Source organism: Anabrus simplex, chromosome 7 (genome assembly GCF_040414725.1).
Source record: "Anabrus simplex isolate iqAnaSimp1 chromosome 7, ASM4041472v1, whole genome shotgun sequence".
NCBI lineage: Eukaryota > Metazoa > Arthropoda > Insecta > Orthoptera > Tettigoniidae > Anabrus > Anabrus simplex.
In genome coordinates, this window is record NC_090271.1 from 163,939,913 (window position 1) to 163,952,842 (window position 12,930).

The 12,930-nt window shown below is 37.3% G+C and overlaps 1 protein-coding gene across 1 annotated transcript in view; it reads right to left on the reverse strand.

Moving 5' to 3' along the window:
- Kaz (Katazuke) overlaps nucleotides 1–12,930 on the reverse strand; it is a 127,750-nt gene that overhangs the window by 17,470 nt on the left and 97,350 nt on the right. The window contains exon 7 of the mRNA XM_067151425.2: nucleotides 11,706–11,901. Within this exon, the coding sequence (XP_067007526.1) occupies nucleotides 11,706–11,901 (196 nt within the window). The remainder of the gene's footprint in view (nucleotides 1–11,705; nucleotides 11,902–12,930) is intronic.

The following is a 12,930-nucleotide window of genomic DNA, read 5'->3' on the forward strand; positions in this document are numbered from 1 at the left end:
GTCCATAGATCAGTCCACGGATGTGGATATCCGCGGATTTTGCTGATAATTTCTAAATAAATGACATTTATTGATTTTCACTCAGGTATACTCTTGTTTTTGCTTCTGGTTAGGCGACCTTTGATATTGGTATGGGAGAATGGTGATGATAAAGAGACGTAAGACCATAAAGCCGTAAATCTCACCCAAGCCCAACTGGCTCCCGCCCGCAATTAATGGAAGGAAGGAACAAAGGGCAATCCATCGGTAGTTGTCGCAAGAGAAAATCCCTCATAAATCTGTGACTGTAGGGGTTCTGGTGCCAGGTGTCGGGCCTATTGTGTTATGTTAACAGATTTATCCATTTCAATACCTTGGTGTAATATACTGCAGTTAAATATTTACATTATCCATGGATAACCATTTTGCGGATGTGGATAACCATTCGCGGATGTGGATAAAGGAAGTGCGGATGCTGAGCAGATATGGATATTATTTTGTATATCCGCGCAGGGCTCTATCCATAGACTGGTTTCATGCAGCCCTGCACGCCATGCTATCCTGTGCTAATCTTTTCAATTGTATGCAACTGCTGCATCCTACATCTGCTCTAATCTGCTTATCACATCCATACCTTGGTCAACCCCTACCATTCTTACCGCCTACACTTCCCTCAAAAACAAACTGCACGAATTCTGGGTGTCTTAAGATGTGCCCTATCATTTTCTCTCTCCTTCTGGTCAAATTCAGCCAGATCAATCTCCTCTCACAAATTCAATTCAGTATTTCTTCATTAGCAATTCGATCTATCCACCTAACCCTCAGCATTCTTTCTGTAAAACCACATTTCAAAAGCTTCTATCCTCTTTCTTTCTGAACTAGTTATCGTCCATTTTTCACTACCATACAATGCCATGCTCGAGACGAAAGTCTTAAAAAACATCTAATTCCTATATCAATGTCCGAATTGAGAAAATTTCTTTTAAGAAAGACCTTCTTTGCTTGTGCTACTCTGCATTTTATATCCTCCTTATTTCTGCTATTGTTATTTTACTACCCAAGTAACAATATTCATCTACTTCTTTTAAGACTTCATTTCCTAATCTAATATTTCCTGCATCACCTGACTTTGTTTGACTGCACTCCATTACCTTTGTTTTGGACTTATTTATTCTCATCTTATACTCCTTACCCTAGACTCTGTCCATACAATTCAGCAATTCTCCAGATCTTCTGCAGTCTCAGAAAAAAGAACAATTTCATCAGCAAATTTCAGGGTTTTGATTTCCACTCCTTGGATTGGGATTCCCTTCCCAAATTCCTCTTTGATTTCCTTTATTCCTTTACTGCATGTTCTATATAAACATTGAAAAAGAGGGGGGAATAACTGCAACCTTGCCTCACTCATTTCTGGATCACTGTTTCTTTTTCGAAGCCCTCAATTCTTATCACTGCAGACTGATTTTTACACAGATTGTAGATAATTCTTAGATGTCGGTATCTGATCCTGATCACCTTCAGAATCTCAAATAGCTTGGTCCGATCAACATTATCAAATTCCTTTTCAAGACCTATGTGGGCTTGTCCTTTATAATTCGTACCTCTAAGATCAGACGTAAACCCAAACTGATCTTCTCCCAACTCAGTTTCAACTTGTCTTTCCAATCCTCGGTAAATAATACGTGTTCAAATTTTGCAGGCGAGACACTAAATTAATGGTGCAGTAGTTTTCACACTTGTCAGCGCCAGCTTTCTTGGGAATGGGTATAACAATATTCTGCCGAAAATCGGATGGCACTTCTGTTTCATGCATGTTACACACTACCGTAAATGGAATAACCTTGTCACGCTGGTTTCTCATAAGGCAGTCAGTAATTCAGAGGTAATGTCATCAATCAAACATGCCTTGTTCCTATTTAAGTCTCGCAAAGCTTTGTCAAATTCTGATCTCAAAATTGGGTCTCCCATTTCATCAGCATCAACAGCCTTGATATAACTGTTGGAAATGCTCCTGCTATCTTTCTGCCTTGTCTTCTTTCCCTGTAAGTGGTTTTCCATTTGAGCTCTTAATATTCATACACCTAAATTTTCCTTTCTCGAAAGGTTTCCTTGATTTTCCCGTACGCAGCATCTACCCTCCCTAGGATTATACAACCACCAACATCCTTGCACTTCTTCAGCCATTCTTCCTTAGCTGTCCTGCACTTCCTATCCACTTCATTCTTTAATCGCCTGTATTCCTTTCTGCCCTTTCCATTTTTTGCATTCTTGTACTTTTGTCGTTCATCAATCTGGTCTAGTATCTTTTGAGTTATCCATTGATTCATAGTTATCTTTGCTTTCTTCCTACCATTTCTGCAGCAGCCCTAGATACCTCATCCTTCAGCCTTTTCATTTAGTTTTCATGCAACATGTTCCTTGAAACAATCACTTACTCATTTCTTTCAACTTGTCTAGATCCCATCTCCCTACATTCCTTCCTTTAATTTCTTCAACTTCAGATGGCATTTCATGACCAGCAAGTTGTGGTCAGAGTCCATGGGTGCTCCTGGGAAAGTTTTGCAATACAACACAGGGTTTCTGAATCTCTGCCTAATCATAGATAAGTCTATTTGATACCTTTCAGTGTTTCTAGGTCTTTTCCTCATATACAGTTGCCGTTTGTGGTGTTTGAACCAAGTATTAGCAAGGACTAAATTTTGATCGGTGCAGAATTCAACAAGCCGACTTTCTCTTTCAATCCTAGGTCCCAATACGAATTTTCCTACTGCATTACCTTCTCTTCCTAGGCCTACCACTGCATTCCAGTCTCCCATCACAATTAGATTATAGTCACCTTTTATGTACTGTATTAAATCGTCTATCTCTTCATATATTCTTTCGATTTGTTCATCATCTGCTGAACTAGTAGGCATACAGACCTGCACTATTGTGGGCATTGACTTGGTGTCTATCTTGACAACAATAATCCTTTCACTATGCTGGTCATAGCAGCTTACCTGCTGCCCTATTTTCTTATTCATTATTAAACCAACTCCTGCATTTTCCCTACTCTTCCTGCCAACATTCTTCACTTATACCAACTACATCTAACATTATTTAGTCTATCCACCTCCCTTTTCAGATTCTCTAACCTATCTCAACCTACCACAACTATTCAAATTTCTAACATTCCACATTCTGACTCGCAGAATGTCAGTATCCATCTTCTTGAACGATCCACCCCCCCACCTTCGTGTAGCCCCACCCGGAGATCCGAATGGGAGATTATTTTACCTCCAGAATATTTTACCCGGGAGGAAGCCATGATCAGTATACCATTCATACAGAGAGAGCTGCATGTCCTCGGGAGTTAGTTACGTCTGTAGTTTCCAATTGCTTTCAGCCGTGTAGCAGTATCAACACGGCTAATCCATGTTGAGTATTATTACAAGCCCATATAAGTCCATCATCCAGACTGTCACCCTTGCAACTTCCGAAAAGCTGCTACCCCACTTTTGATGAACCATTCATTAGTCTGACTATTGACAGATACTCATCCGATATGGTCGCACCTGCGACTCGGCTATCTGCTTCATTAGGTCACTGAAGCCTCCCCACCATGGCAAGGTCACTGGTTTGCAGGGCAGGAATAATAATAATAATAATAATAATAATAATAATAATAATAATAATAATAATAATGTGTAGATCTCAAATTTAAACCAGAAGGAAAAAGAATTGAAATCAAAAACATTATTAAAATAATATTCTGAGAATGCCAATATAATATCAATAGTGTACAGTATATGATGTTATCTATATAAATAAAATCTTAATGATCATGTGTCTGTACATTGACCTTTTTGGCTAAATTTTCATACAGCTATCTGTTTCAAGTGTAATAATGACAATCTGCATATTTGTTAGCTATAGTTTCCTGATAGTCCTCATCTTAACCGCCCCCATCCCACCCCCCAAAATCACGATTAAGGCACAATCAGCCAGACAAGCTAGAAAATTGAAATTTGGCGAAGTTATATGTCTTAACCTGTAATTGACGGAAAGCTTCCAAGATCTTTAAATATTTCATTTTTTACCCCCGTATAACAAAACAGATGGCACAATCTTCATTCAATTTGGAGTGATCTACAACTTTGGTCTTATGATGTTTTTTCGTATCTCTATTCCTTATAAGTTAGATTTGTCTCTATTTCTTGATTATACCTACATTTTGCTCTTTGTACATGCATAATTCGTAGTTCAAATCACTTATACAAAAGGTAGAATCATCTAATTCTACACGAGCGTGGCCCACCCAGTATCCCTATGTGAGCCAAATTCTATGTTTGTAGCTGTCATATTAGTACCCAAAAGTAATGCACTGAGAGAAAACCTTATCAAAATGTCATCCTATTCATTGATTCTAACTCAATTCCACCCATAAATAGATGAGACAGGAGAAAATATCTAAAGACCAGCCATTTAGACCGCTAAATGAGGTGCCTTATAGTGCAATCCGTTTGCCGATATGATGCAACATTTATCAGCAATTAATCTGTAAATGAAGGTTTGCAATACTGTATACATGCATATACTTCGTATGCCGATCTATATATATATTCATTGAAATCGATTTGTAGCGATGCAGAAAGGGTGTATTTACCATTATAATTAATATTTTACATCAATAGTGACTCTCAGCAGGAGGGAGTCTGCTATTGTAATCATTACTCTCACCATGGACTTTGACTGGCAGTAGGAATGGGATCCTTTTCCAACTCCTTTGTATCTAGCATTAGTAACGAGGGACTACCATTGTAAATAGTAATTCACTTCTCAATTTGACTTCCAGAAGTCAAGGGAGCATGCAATTTTGTTCAAAACTCCCCTAACCGATTGTGTTTGGAAGTAGGCAAGTGTGGCTGCCATTATAAACAAATTTACGCATCTAAAGTATGACTGGCATTAAGCATAGTGTTCTTGCTATTATAATGGAAACTCACCAACTCCTGTGACTTGTCATTAAGAAAAGGGGCCTGTCATTATAATGATAGCAGCACAACTCAATTTTGACTGCAGTAGAGAAGGTGCCTGATTTTATAATAAAAACTCAACTGTAATCTGTCTGGAGGTAGGAAAGGGCGCCTGCCATTGCAACGAAAACTTCCAAAATTGATTGTGACCGCGCAGTAGGTAATGGAACCTACAATTATAATCAAAACTTGCTTACTCTATTATGAAAGGCAGTAGGCAGGTGAGCCTGCCGTTATCATCACAACTCCGCAACTCACACTTTACATTGGAAAACGTATGAGAACCTCCCTGTGCTGTTTCTGGATAACGGTAAGTGGCATGCAAATTAAAAAGTCTCATTCACTGCATGTACAGTAATTTACTTCGATATCCATATACAAGTAACTAATCTCATTTTGTTCCGTATTGAAGATACAATAAGTAAATTCTTCCTTGAATAAAATTACTGTCTCCACCTATTCAATACAATTATATTTTGTAGTGATTAAATTCTACATGAAATATAAACACTAGTTAGGGATATGTTTCGCCTAATACTAATCTTAAGGTCAAGTCTTAAATCTATTGACATTGGAACTTTATACTGAACTTAAATTAATATCAAATACTAAATACAATGGTCTTATGCTTATTATATATTTACATAGTTTACAATATGAGCATTAACTAAATGCCAGAATTTGTGAACAAGGACGCACTGAAATATTTTAATTATACAATGACTAGAAAACGTTTGCAATGTCTGGATGAAAATTTATGCAAATGTGTACGTATTGGCTAGAGATTGATCAATCTCTAGTCAAACAGTTGGAGATACTCCAATTCACGCTGTGATCAATCTCTAGCCAATACGTACACATTTGCATAAACTTTCATCCAGACGTCGCAAACGTTTTCTAGTCATTGTGTAATTAAAATATTTTATTGCTTCCTTGTTCACAAATTCTGGCATTTAGTTAATGTACATATTCACGCTGTGATCAATCTCTAGCCAATATGTACACATTTGCATAAACTTTCATCCAGACGTCTCTAACGTCTTCTAATCATTGAAAATAATTATTTTAGTGCTTCCTTGTTCACAAATTCTGGCATTTAGTTAATGTACATATTGTAAACTATGTAAAGATGTAATAAGCATAAGACCATTGTATTTAGTATTTGATATTAATTTAAGTTTAGTATTAAGTTCCAATGTCAACAGATTTAAGACTTAACCTTAAGATTAGTATTAGGCTGAAGATGCCCAAAACTAGGGTGAAACATGTCCCTAACTAGTGTTTATATTTCATGTAGAATTTAATCACTACAAAATATAATTGTATTGAATAGGTGAACACACTAATTTTATTCAAGAAATGATTTACTTATCCGTATACAATGTAGAATACCGTAGCGAAGCACGGGTACATTTGCTAGTTTTAATATTAAAAATAATTTTTTTGGAACATATCTATAATATTAAATAATAATATTCGCTTATAGGGATTATATTTATGGGCATGTGAAAATTATTTTTTCAGCCCAATAATTTGGAATACCACTCTCCCCCCCACCCCACCCCACCCCACCCACCCACACACACACTGGAAGGTTACAGTCCCGCTGCCTCTATTTCTAGAAACTGAGCGCTGGGATTAGGAATCTTTTACCCTCAGAGCACATTTTGGGATTCAAGACCATTATAATTTTCAATGAAACCTAACATTTTCTTCAGCTTGGAGCATGTTATAAGGTAATACAGCAAACTCCCGATTATCTGGGTGTGGATAATCCCTGCACCCCCAGCATTTGTTGTATTATTCTCTTTATTTTTGTCACTGCATCTTTAATATGAGTGAACTGTGCACTCAAAAAATTTCATGCATGCTCTCGACTGTTTGAGAACTGCATAGCAGGTTTTTGTTAGTATTCTGTGATAGCAGTCATGGCTACGAAGGGAAAGAAAGTCATTTTAATTTAAAACAAAAGCTTGAATTAATTGAAAAGTTGAAGAAAGGAGAATCAGTACAGAAATTAGTGAATGATTATGAGATTGCTGCACATGTGCAATATGTTTTAGCATTAGAAAGTGTTGAAACTCTTATTTTATGCTCAACTGAGATTTTAATTACAGTGATATTGTTGCCCTTTGGAAAATTCATACTTGTTTACGAAAGAACTTAAATGAATCTCAAAAGCAAATAACATTACTGATTAGACATGATGTGTATAGGCTTTTGGGCTTATGTCATGTCAAGAAAACAAGGTTCTTTACGTTTCGCAGAGAACTGTGCTGTGTCCTCAGAAGAAATCTCGACTGTCCACAAGAAAGGCTTCCTAAACAATGACTCTTTAAAATTTAGACGTTATAATAGAACTGGAAATGGTACGTTCATTCGCCACCAGATGGCTCCCAGGACGTGGCACAACGCTAGCGCTCGAAGCGGAAGCTAACCGAACCATCAGACTAAGCGGTTCACATAATGTGTGTACGTAACATATGACACTGACAGGTGTATGATAGACACGAGCCTGAAATGAAACATCTGGCGACAAGGAACATAGAAATCCTAACCATTTCAACAGGGACACCAGCTATCAATTAAGTAATACCTGGTTGCCAGCCATTATGAATTTACATAGGTAGTTCCCTTCCCTGTCCTTTCACTATTGTTATTTCGTCTCGGGGTTCTCCAAATTTGTACGTTCCTCGTCGCCAGATGTTTCATTCCAGCTTGTGTCTATCATACACCTGTCAATGTCATATGTTATAAACACACGTTATGTGAACCACTTAGTCTGATGGTTCCATCAGCTTCCACTTTGAACGCTAGCATTGTGCCTCATCCTGGGAGCTATCTGGTGGTGAATGAACGTACCATTTCCACTTTTATTATAACGTCTAAATGTTAAAGATTCATTGTTTAGGAAGCCTTTCTCGTGGACAGTCGAGATTTCTTCTGAGGACGCAGAGCACAATTCTGTGCGAAACTTAAAGAATTTCACCTTATTTTCTTGACACAGCATAAGCCCAAAAGCCTATACAGCATCATGTCTAAGTATGGGCCGTGAAAGCATCAATGGCAACATTACTGGTTACTTTTTGCCAAACAACTAAATCTGACGTTTTGTATACTTTTTGTACCTCAAGTGTTTTACCAACAATAGACATTTTAAGTAATTTTTATATTGCCCTACTTTTTTCATAAAAGTGGTTATTGAATGTGTTAATTGTTTGATATTACTGCATTTTCAAACAGTATTTTATGTTCTGTATTATTAAAAGTTTGGTTGTGCATTAAAATGCACAAAATCCTATTATCTGTGTAAATTTGTCCAGTGATTTGCTGCATTTCTTACACATAAGAACCCTCAACTGTGTAATTAAAACAGAGATGTTATTTTTGTCTTAGTCATAGCACAAAATGTAAAACTTATAAAATCCTCTTATTTACTGTCCTCGTGATCCTTGGTTCTTTCATCAATACTAATATCCCATCACTCACGTACAACTTGATGATTGTCATCACCATTATTTTCCACTGAACTATAGTTTGCACTTCACCATTATCACCACTTAGATTGTCGACATTGACGGGCAATTCTGATCCTGAATCTGCCACTACCTGTTGTTACTAATGTTATTACAACTGCTTATGGCGGCTCACTAGATCCATACACAGGCACTAGTTGCTTTCAGCTTAAACCACTTTATAATGTGTGGCACGAATGGTTAAAGAAGTAGTTTCAGGTTTCCATACCAGCTAGTTTACATGAGGCCACTTTTTTGTTGTGTCTTGGGAACCAACAATGGGTGTCCAGTGGCTTTTGGTTACGTGTAGTGTACGAGTTAGTAGGAAAACATTTCTGTGTATAATATTGGTTACTCTTATTAACTGTGCCATAGACATTTTCTTGAATTCTGAATATTATGCTTTAGCTACACAATCAGGCCAGATCGTTGAGGAAATAAAGACTGCGTTCACTCATACATCACCACACTGTCTTGATGGGATTTTGGTCACGGTTGCTTTTGAAATCGTCCTGAAATAAATGCGATTCTGTAATTCACCAACAATGAAGGCAGATTCTATGAAAAATCTGCTGAACTGAACAGTCAAACTACATAATGTTAGCTTGCATTCTATGTGCCGAGATCCTTGTTAAACTCCAGTAATCATTATCAACAGACTGTTCTGGAATATTCCAGACAACAATACAACATATTTTTGAACAATTTACTGTATTTTAATTTTACAACATCCCTAATTATAGGGTTGCCACAACGACAAACAATCATTTTCCAATATACAACTTATCATCACTGCTTAACAGGTTATAAAAATTACTATCTAATAAATCATATTAATATAAAACATGAAATAATATTTCACATGATAGAAAAAAGAACTAAGAAGCAAAGAGTAAGCAACAAACTATACTACTGATGTTTAAATGATTTGTCAAAATTAATAGTGAACCACAGATGGCAGCTACTGCTATGTTTGTTAACAGATGTTTCTCTATGTTTTAATGAAGTCCAAAACTAGGGTAAGAATTTAGGAATGTTCCCCAGGCTCCCACCATTAACCCTGCAAGGTATTTTGCAGTCCGTATTTTTCTTTATAATACGGGACAGTAGGTTCGTAAAAGCTCTTCTTCAGTTTGTTTGGTTAACAAGAATGGGATGGATTTAAATCGCACAGTTGGGTCAATGATTATTCTATTCTTGCTTTCCGGTTTGAAGGCTAGGATATCTATTTGCCTGGTGCTACCAACTGCCGCCAATCCAGACACTCCTCGTAGACCATATAGCTTTGTTCTTTGAGGGTGCCAGTCATCGTGTGGTGGAGACTATTCCTTAAAACATCTCTGAACGGACAAGCACCCACGACATCAGCAAGCGTTTCGTGTTCACTGTGGCAACGCCGACAGAGGGTGTTATCCTGGCACCTGCCTGATAAGGAACAAACTGCATTGACATTGCCTTTCTTATATGGCGGGGCTCAGGCTATGAAGCCTGCTATTATGCCAAACCATATTGTACAACAGCTTTATACAATTTACGGAATAATGTACTTAAAATCATTTTTACATATATTTCTAAAAATCACTAAAATTAATTTACTTAACCTCTATAATTTTGTATCCTTATTGATAATTAGAGCTAATTATTAAATTTTTACGTTGAAATCTACTTTTTACATATTTGAGTACCACATTAAACATTTCCTTTTAAATAGCCTCGGACTGCCTATGCCTCTAATTTCAGCTGGGATTGAGTTCCAGGAACGTATGGTAGCAGGTATGAATGAGTTGTTGTACGAGTTACTGTGGTGAATGGGAATGGACAAGAGGGAACGTGTGGATGACCTTGAGGGAGCTCTATCGGAAGGGGAGAGGTATTTAAAGTCTTTTCTAAGATAGTCAGGTTTGCTTGTTTGCAGAAGACATTGGTTGTCATCTTGACTGCTTCATGCCATTCTGATCATGAAAGAACATGGTGATCAGATATCCATTTATTAGCTGGTGTGTGTTCATTAAATAACACGAAACCCTTTAACCTTATGGGGCAATTTCACTCCAGTGCAAAAACTCACATTCACGCATTTCAGTAAGAACCTTCCTGGTATCTCAAAACTGAGCGAGACTGTTGATGATTAGGTCAGTCAATTCAATGCCAAGTTGATTCAAGCAGTCATTACTCTCTGCTTTTAGGTCCTTTGTGCCATTTATGTGAGCACTGTTCTTGCTCTACAACTTAGCAGGTTATAAAAATTACTATCTAATAAATCATATTAATATAAAACATGAAATAATATTTCACATAAAACAGAAAAATAGACAAATGTTTATACGTTAGAGTCGACCTTCCTTGCAGTGTACAGCATATGACCAGACGTATTAGTCCGTAGTTGAAGGGCCTCTGTCAGGGTGCATTTTATTATCTTCTGCATCAGATAGAAACTTTTGTGGAAGATGGTACAGAGGTGTTGCCTGGAATGGATATACGAGTGTTGGAGTGATTGAACAGTTTATAATTTAGAATTTCTGGTCTGCTTGCAGCAGAGGTAAGTTAACAAGAATTCCTATGCTGTCTCATTTTTTTTAACATGGTTTGGGAATCAAATACTTTGTTGGAGAAGTTTATGCTCACATAATGTATTGGTTCACCTCGGGCTTGTTGTTGATTTATATTGGGGTTTTCGTCTGAATATTTCCCTCTCTTGACGCATACACCTACAGAATTAGGAACATCGATGTCGAGGCCTATTCCATGAAAACGTTGTAGGGCAATTTTTGTCAGTTCAGCCATTGGTTCTACACTGTTTCTGATCATCTGTGAAACTCTCAATCATCAGTCTTTGTTCTCCTTTGATTAGAGGGAAACTATATTGAATAGCTACGGATTCTTCAGATAAATCTGCAAGAATGTGATGTGTTTAATACACCATGTTTAAATTGGGTGGGATCAGTTTTCTGGCTTTGTGTTTTGATCTGCGTACTATTATATTCTTGTAAATTCATAATGAGATGGATCAATTTATCAGTATAAGTATTACTTGGTAAGTTACTGGAATATGGCATAAATGGATGCCCCTTTGAATTCTTGTTGGATGCTTCTCCCTCACACAATTTTATCTTGAAACTAATTTTCTTCTTCATTTGGTACCAAAACTGTAGGTAATAAAATGTAAAAAAAGACAAGGAACTAATGAATATATTACCTGCTCTCCATAGACATAGCCATTGGGCAACATCATTGGTTGATTATGCTCGTTGAGAGGCAGGCCTGAGATGGAGCACACAAGGCGAGACTGTGAGCAATGAGCAAATGGCAAGGGCAGTGCAAGCTCGTTGAGGGCATCTTGGCACACTGGACAGCTGGGATTGCGATTGTCACGAGAGTTGCTGTAGCACTGAGTATGATGAGTCAAGGAAGCTACTGAATATACACAAACATCTCTAGTGCATATTATTCCCAAAATTTTTCCTTTTAAAACATGAGCATAGGTACAACCTAATTCAATATTATTCCTACAGAAAAAGTGCACAGCTACAAAAGTTATTTAGCAATAGTCCACAGCCATTTTAAGGAAATAACAGTAATAAAGAATAATCAAATTCTCCACCTTTCAAAATAGTCTAATATAAGGTATTAATGAAGATTTCTAATGAAAGTTCAAGGAGGAAAGCCATAAGAAGCATACAGTCAATATTTCAGAATACTTTGCTTTGGAAAGATCATAAGCCTAGACTAAAGTAAGTTTTAAATGATTTTAGAATGTTCTTCAAATCAGAGCAGTGTTGTTTCTTTCCTAGCATTTATCCTACTGCATACGGTTTGCTGTTCTACTGTCTCCACAGATTACTCTACACAGCTTTGAACTCTAGATCTACATTCTGCACAATATCCCTGATGTTATCCAACTCTCACTTGAGTGGTCTGCTATGGGGCTATGTTCTCTAGAATCGAGATGGGAGTGCTAGTTTGGCAAGAAAATTACTTTGGCGTGGTCATACTAATGAAGCTGGGCTTCCCTCACTTTCTCCACAACTGGCGCTGCAAGAAGTCTCTGACATATGCTGTCATTCATTCGTGGTTATAGCAGGTCAATCGAAGGACCCATCACATCTCTAGGATGTGGAAGGCCTGTCCCTTTTTCATAATCTAAGGTCAGCATTCTATACCATAGAGAACTCCTGGGTGCATCACTGTTCAGTACTGTACTGTAGTTGTTTCTTGTGCCCACATTCATATGTTATATTATTCATAAGTTTGCAAGTTAAGTGTTCCCTCCTGTGTCAGCAGGTACTAATTTGTCATAATTGCTGGCTATCGTCTGCCCACGCGGCATATTGTATCTAATCATTATGCACGCCTTGTGTGTAATTGAAATTCATCTGTTTTGGATGCAATACTTTTCTCGTAACTGCCTTGTATATAATGTG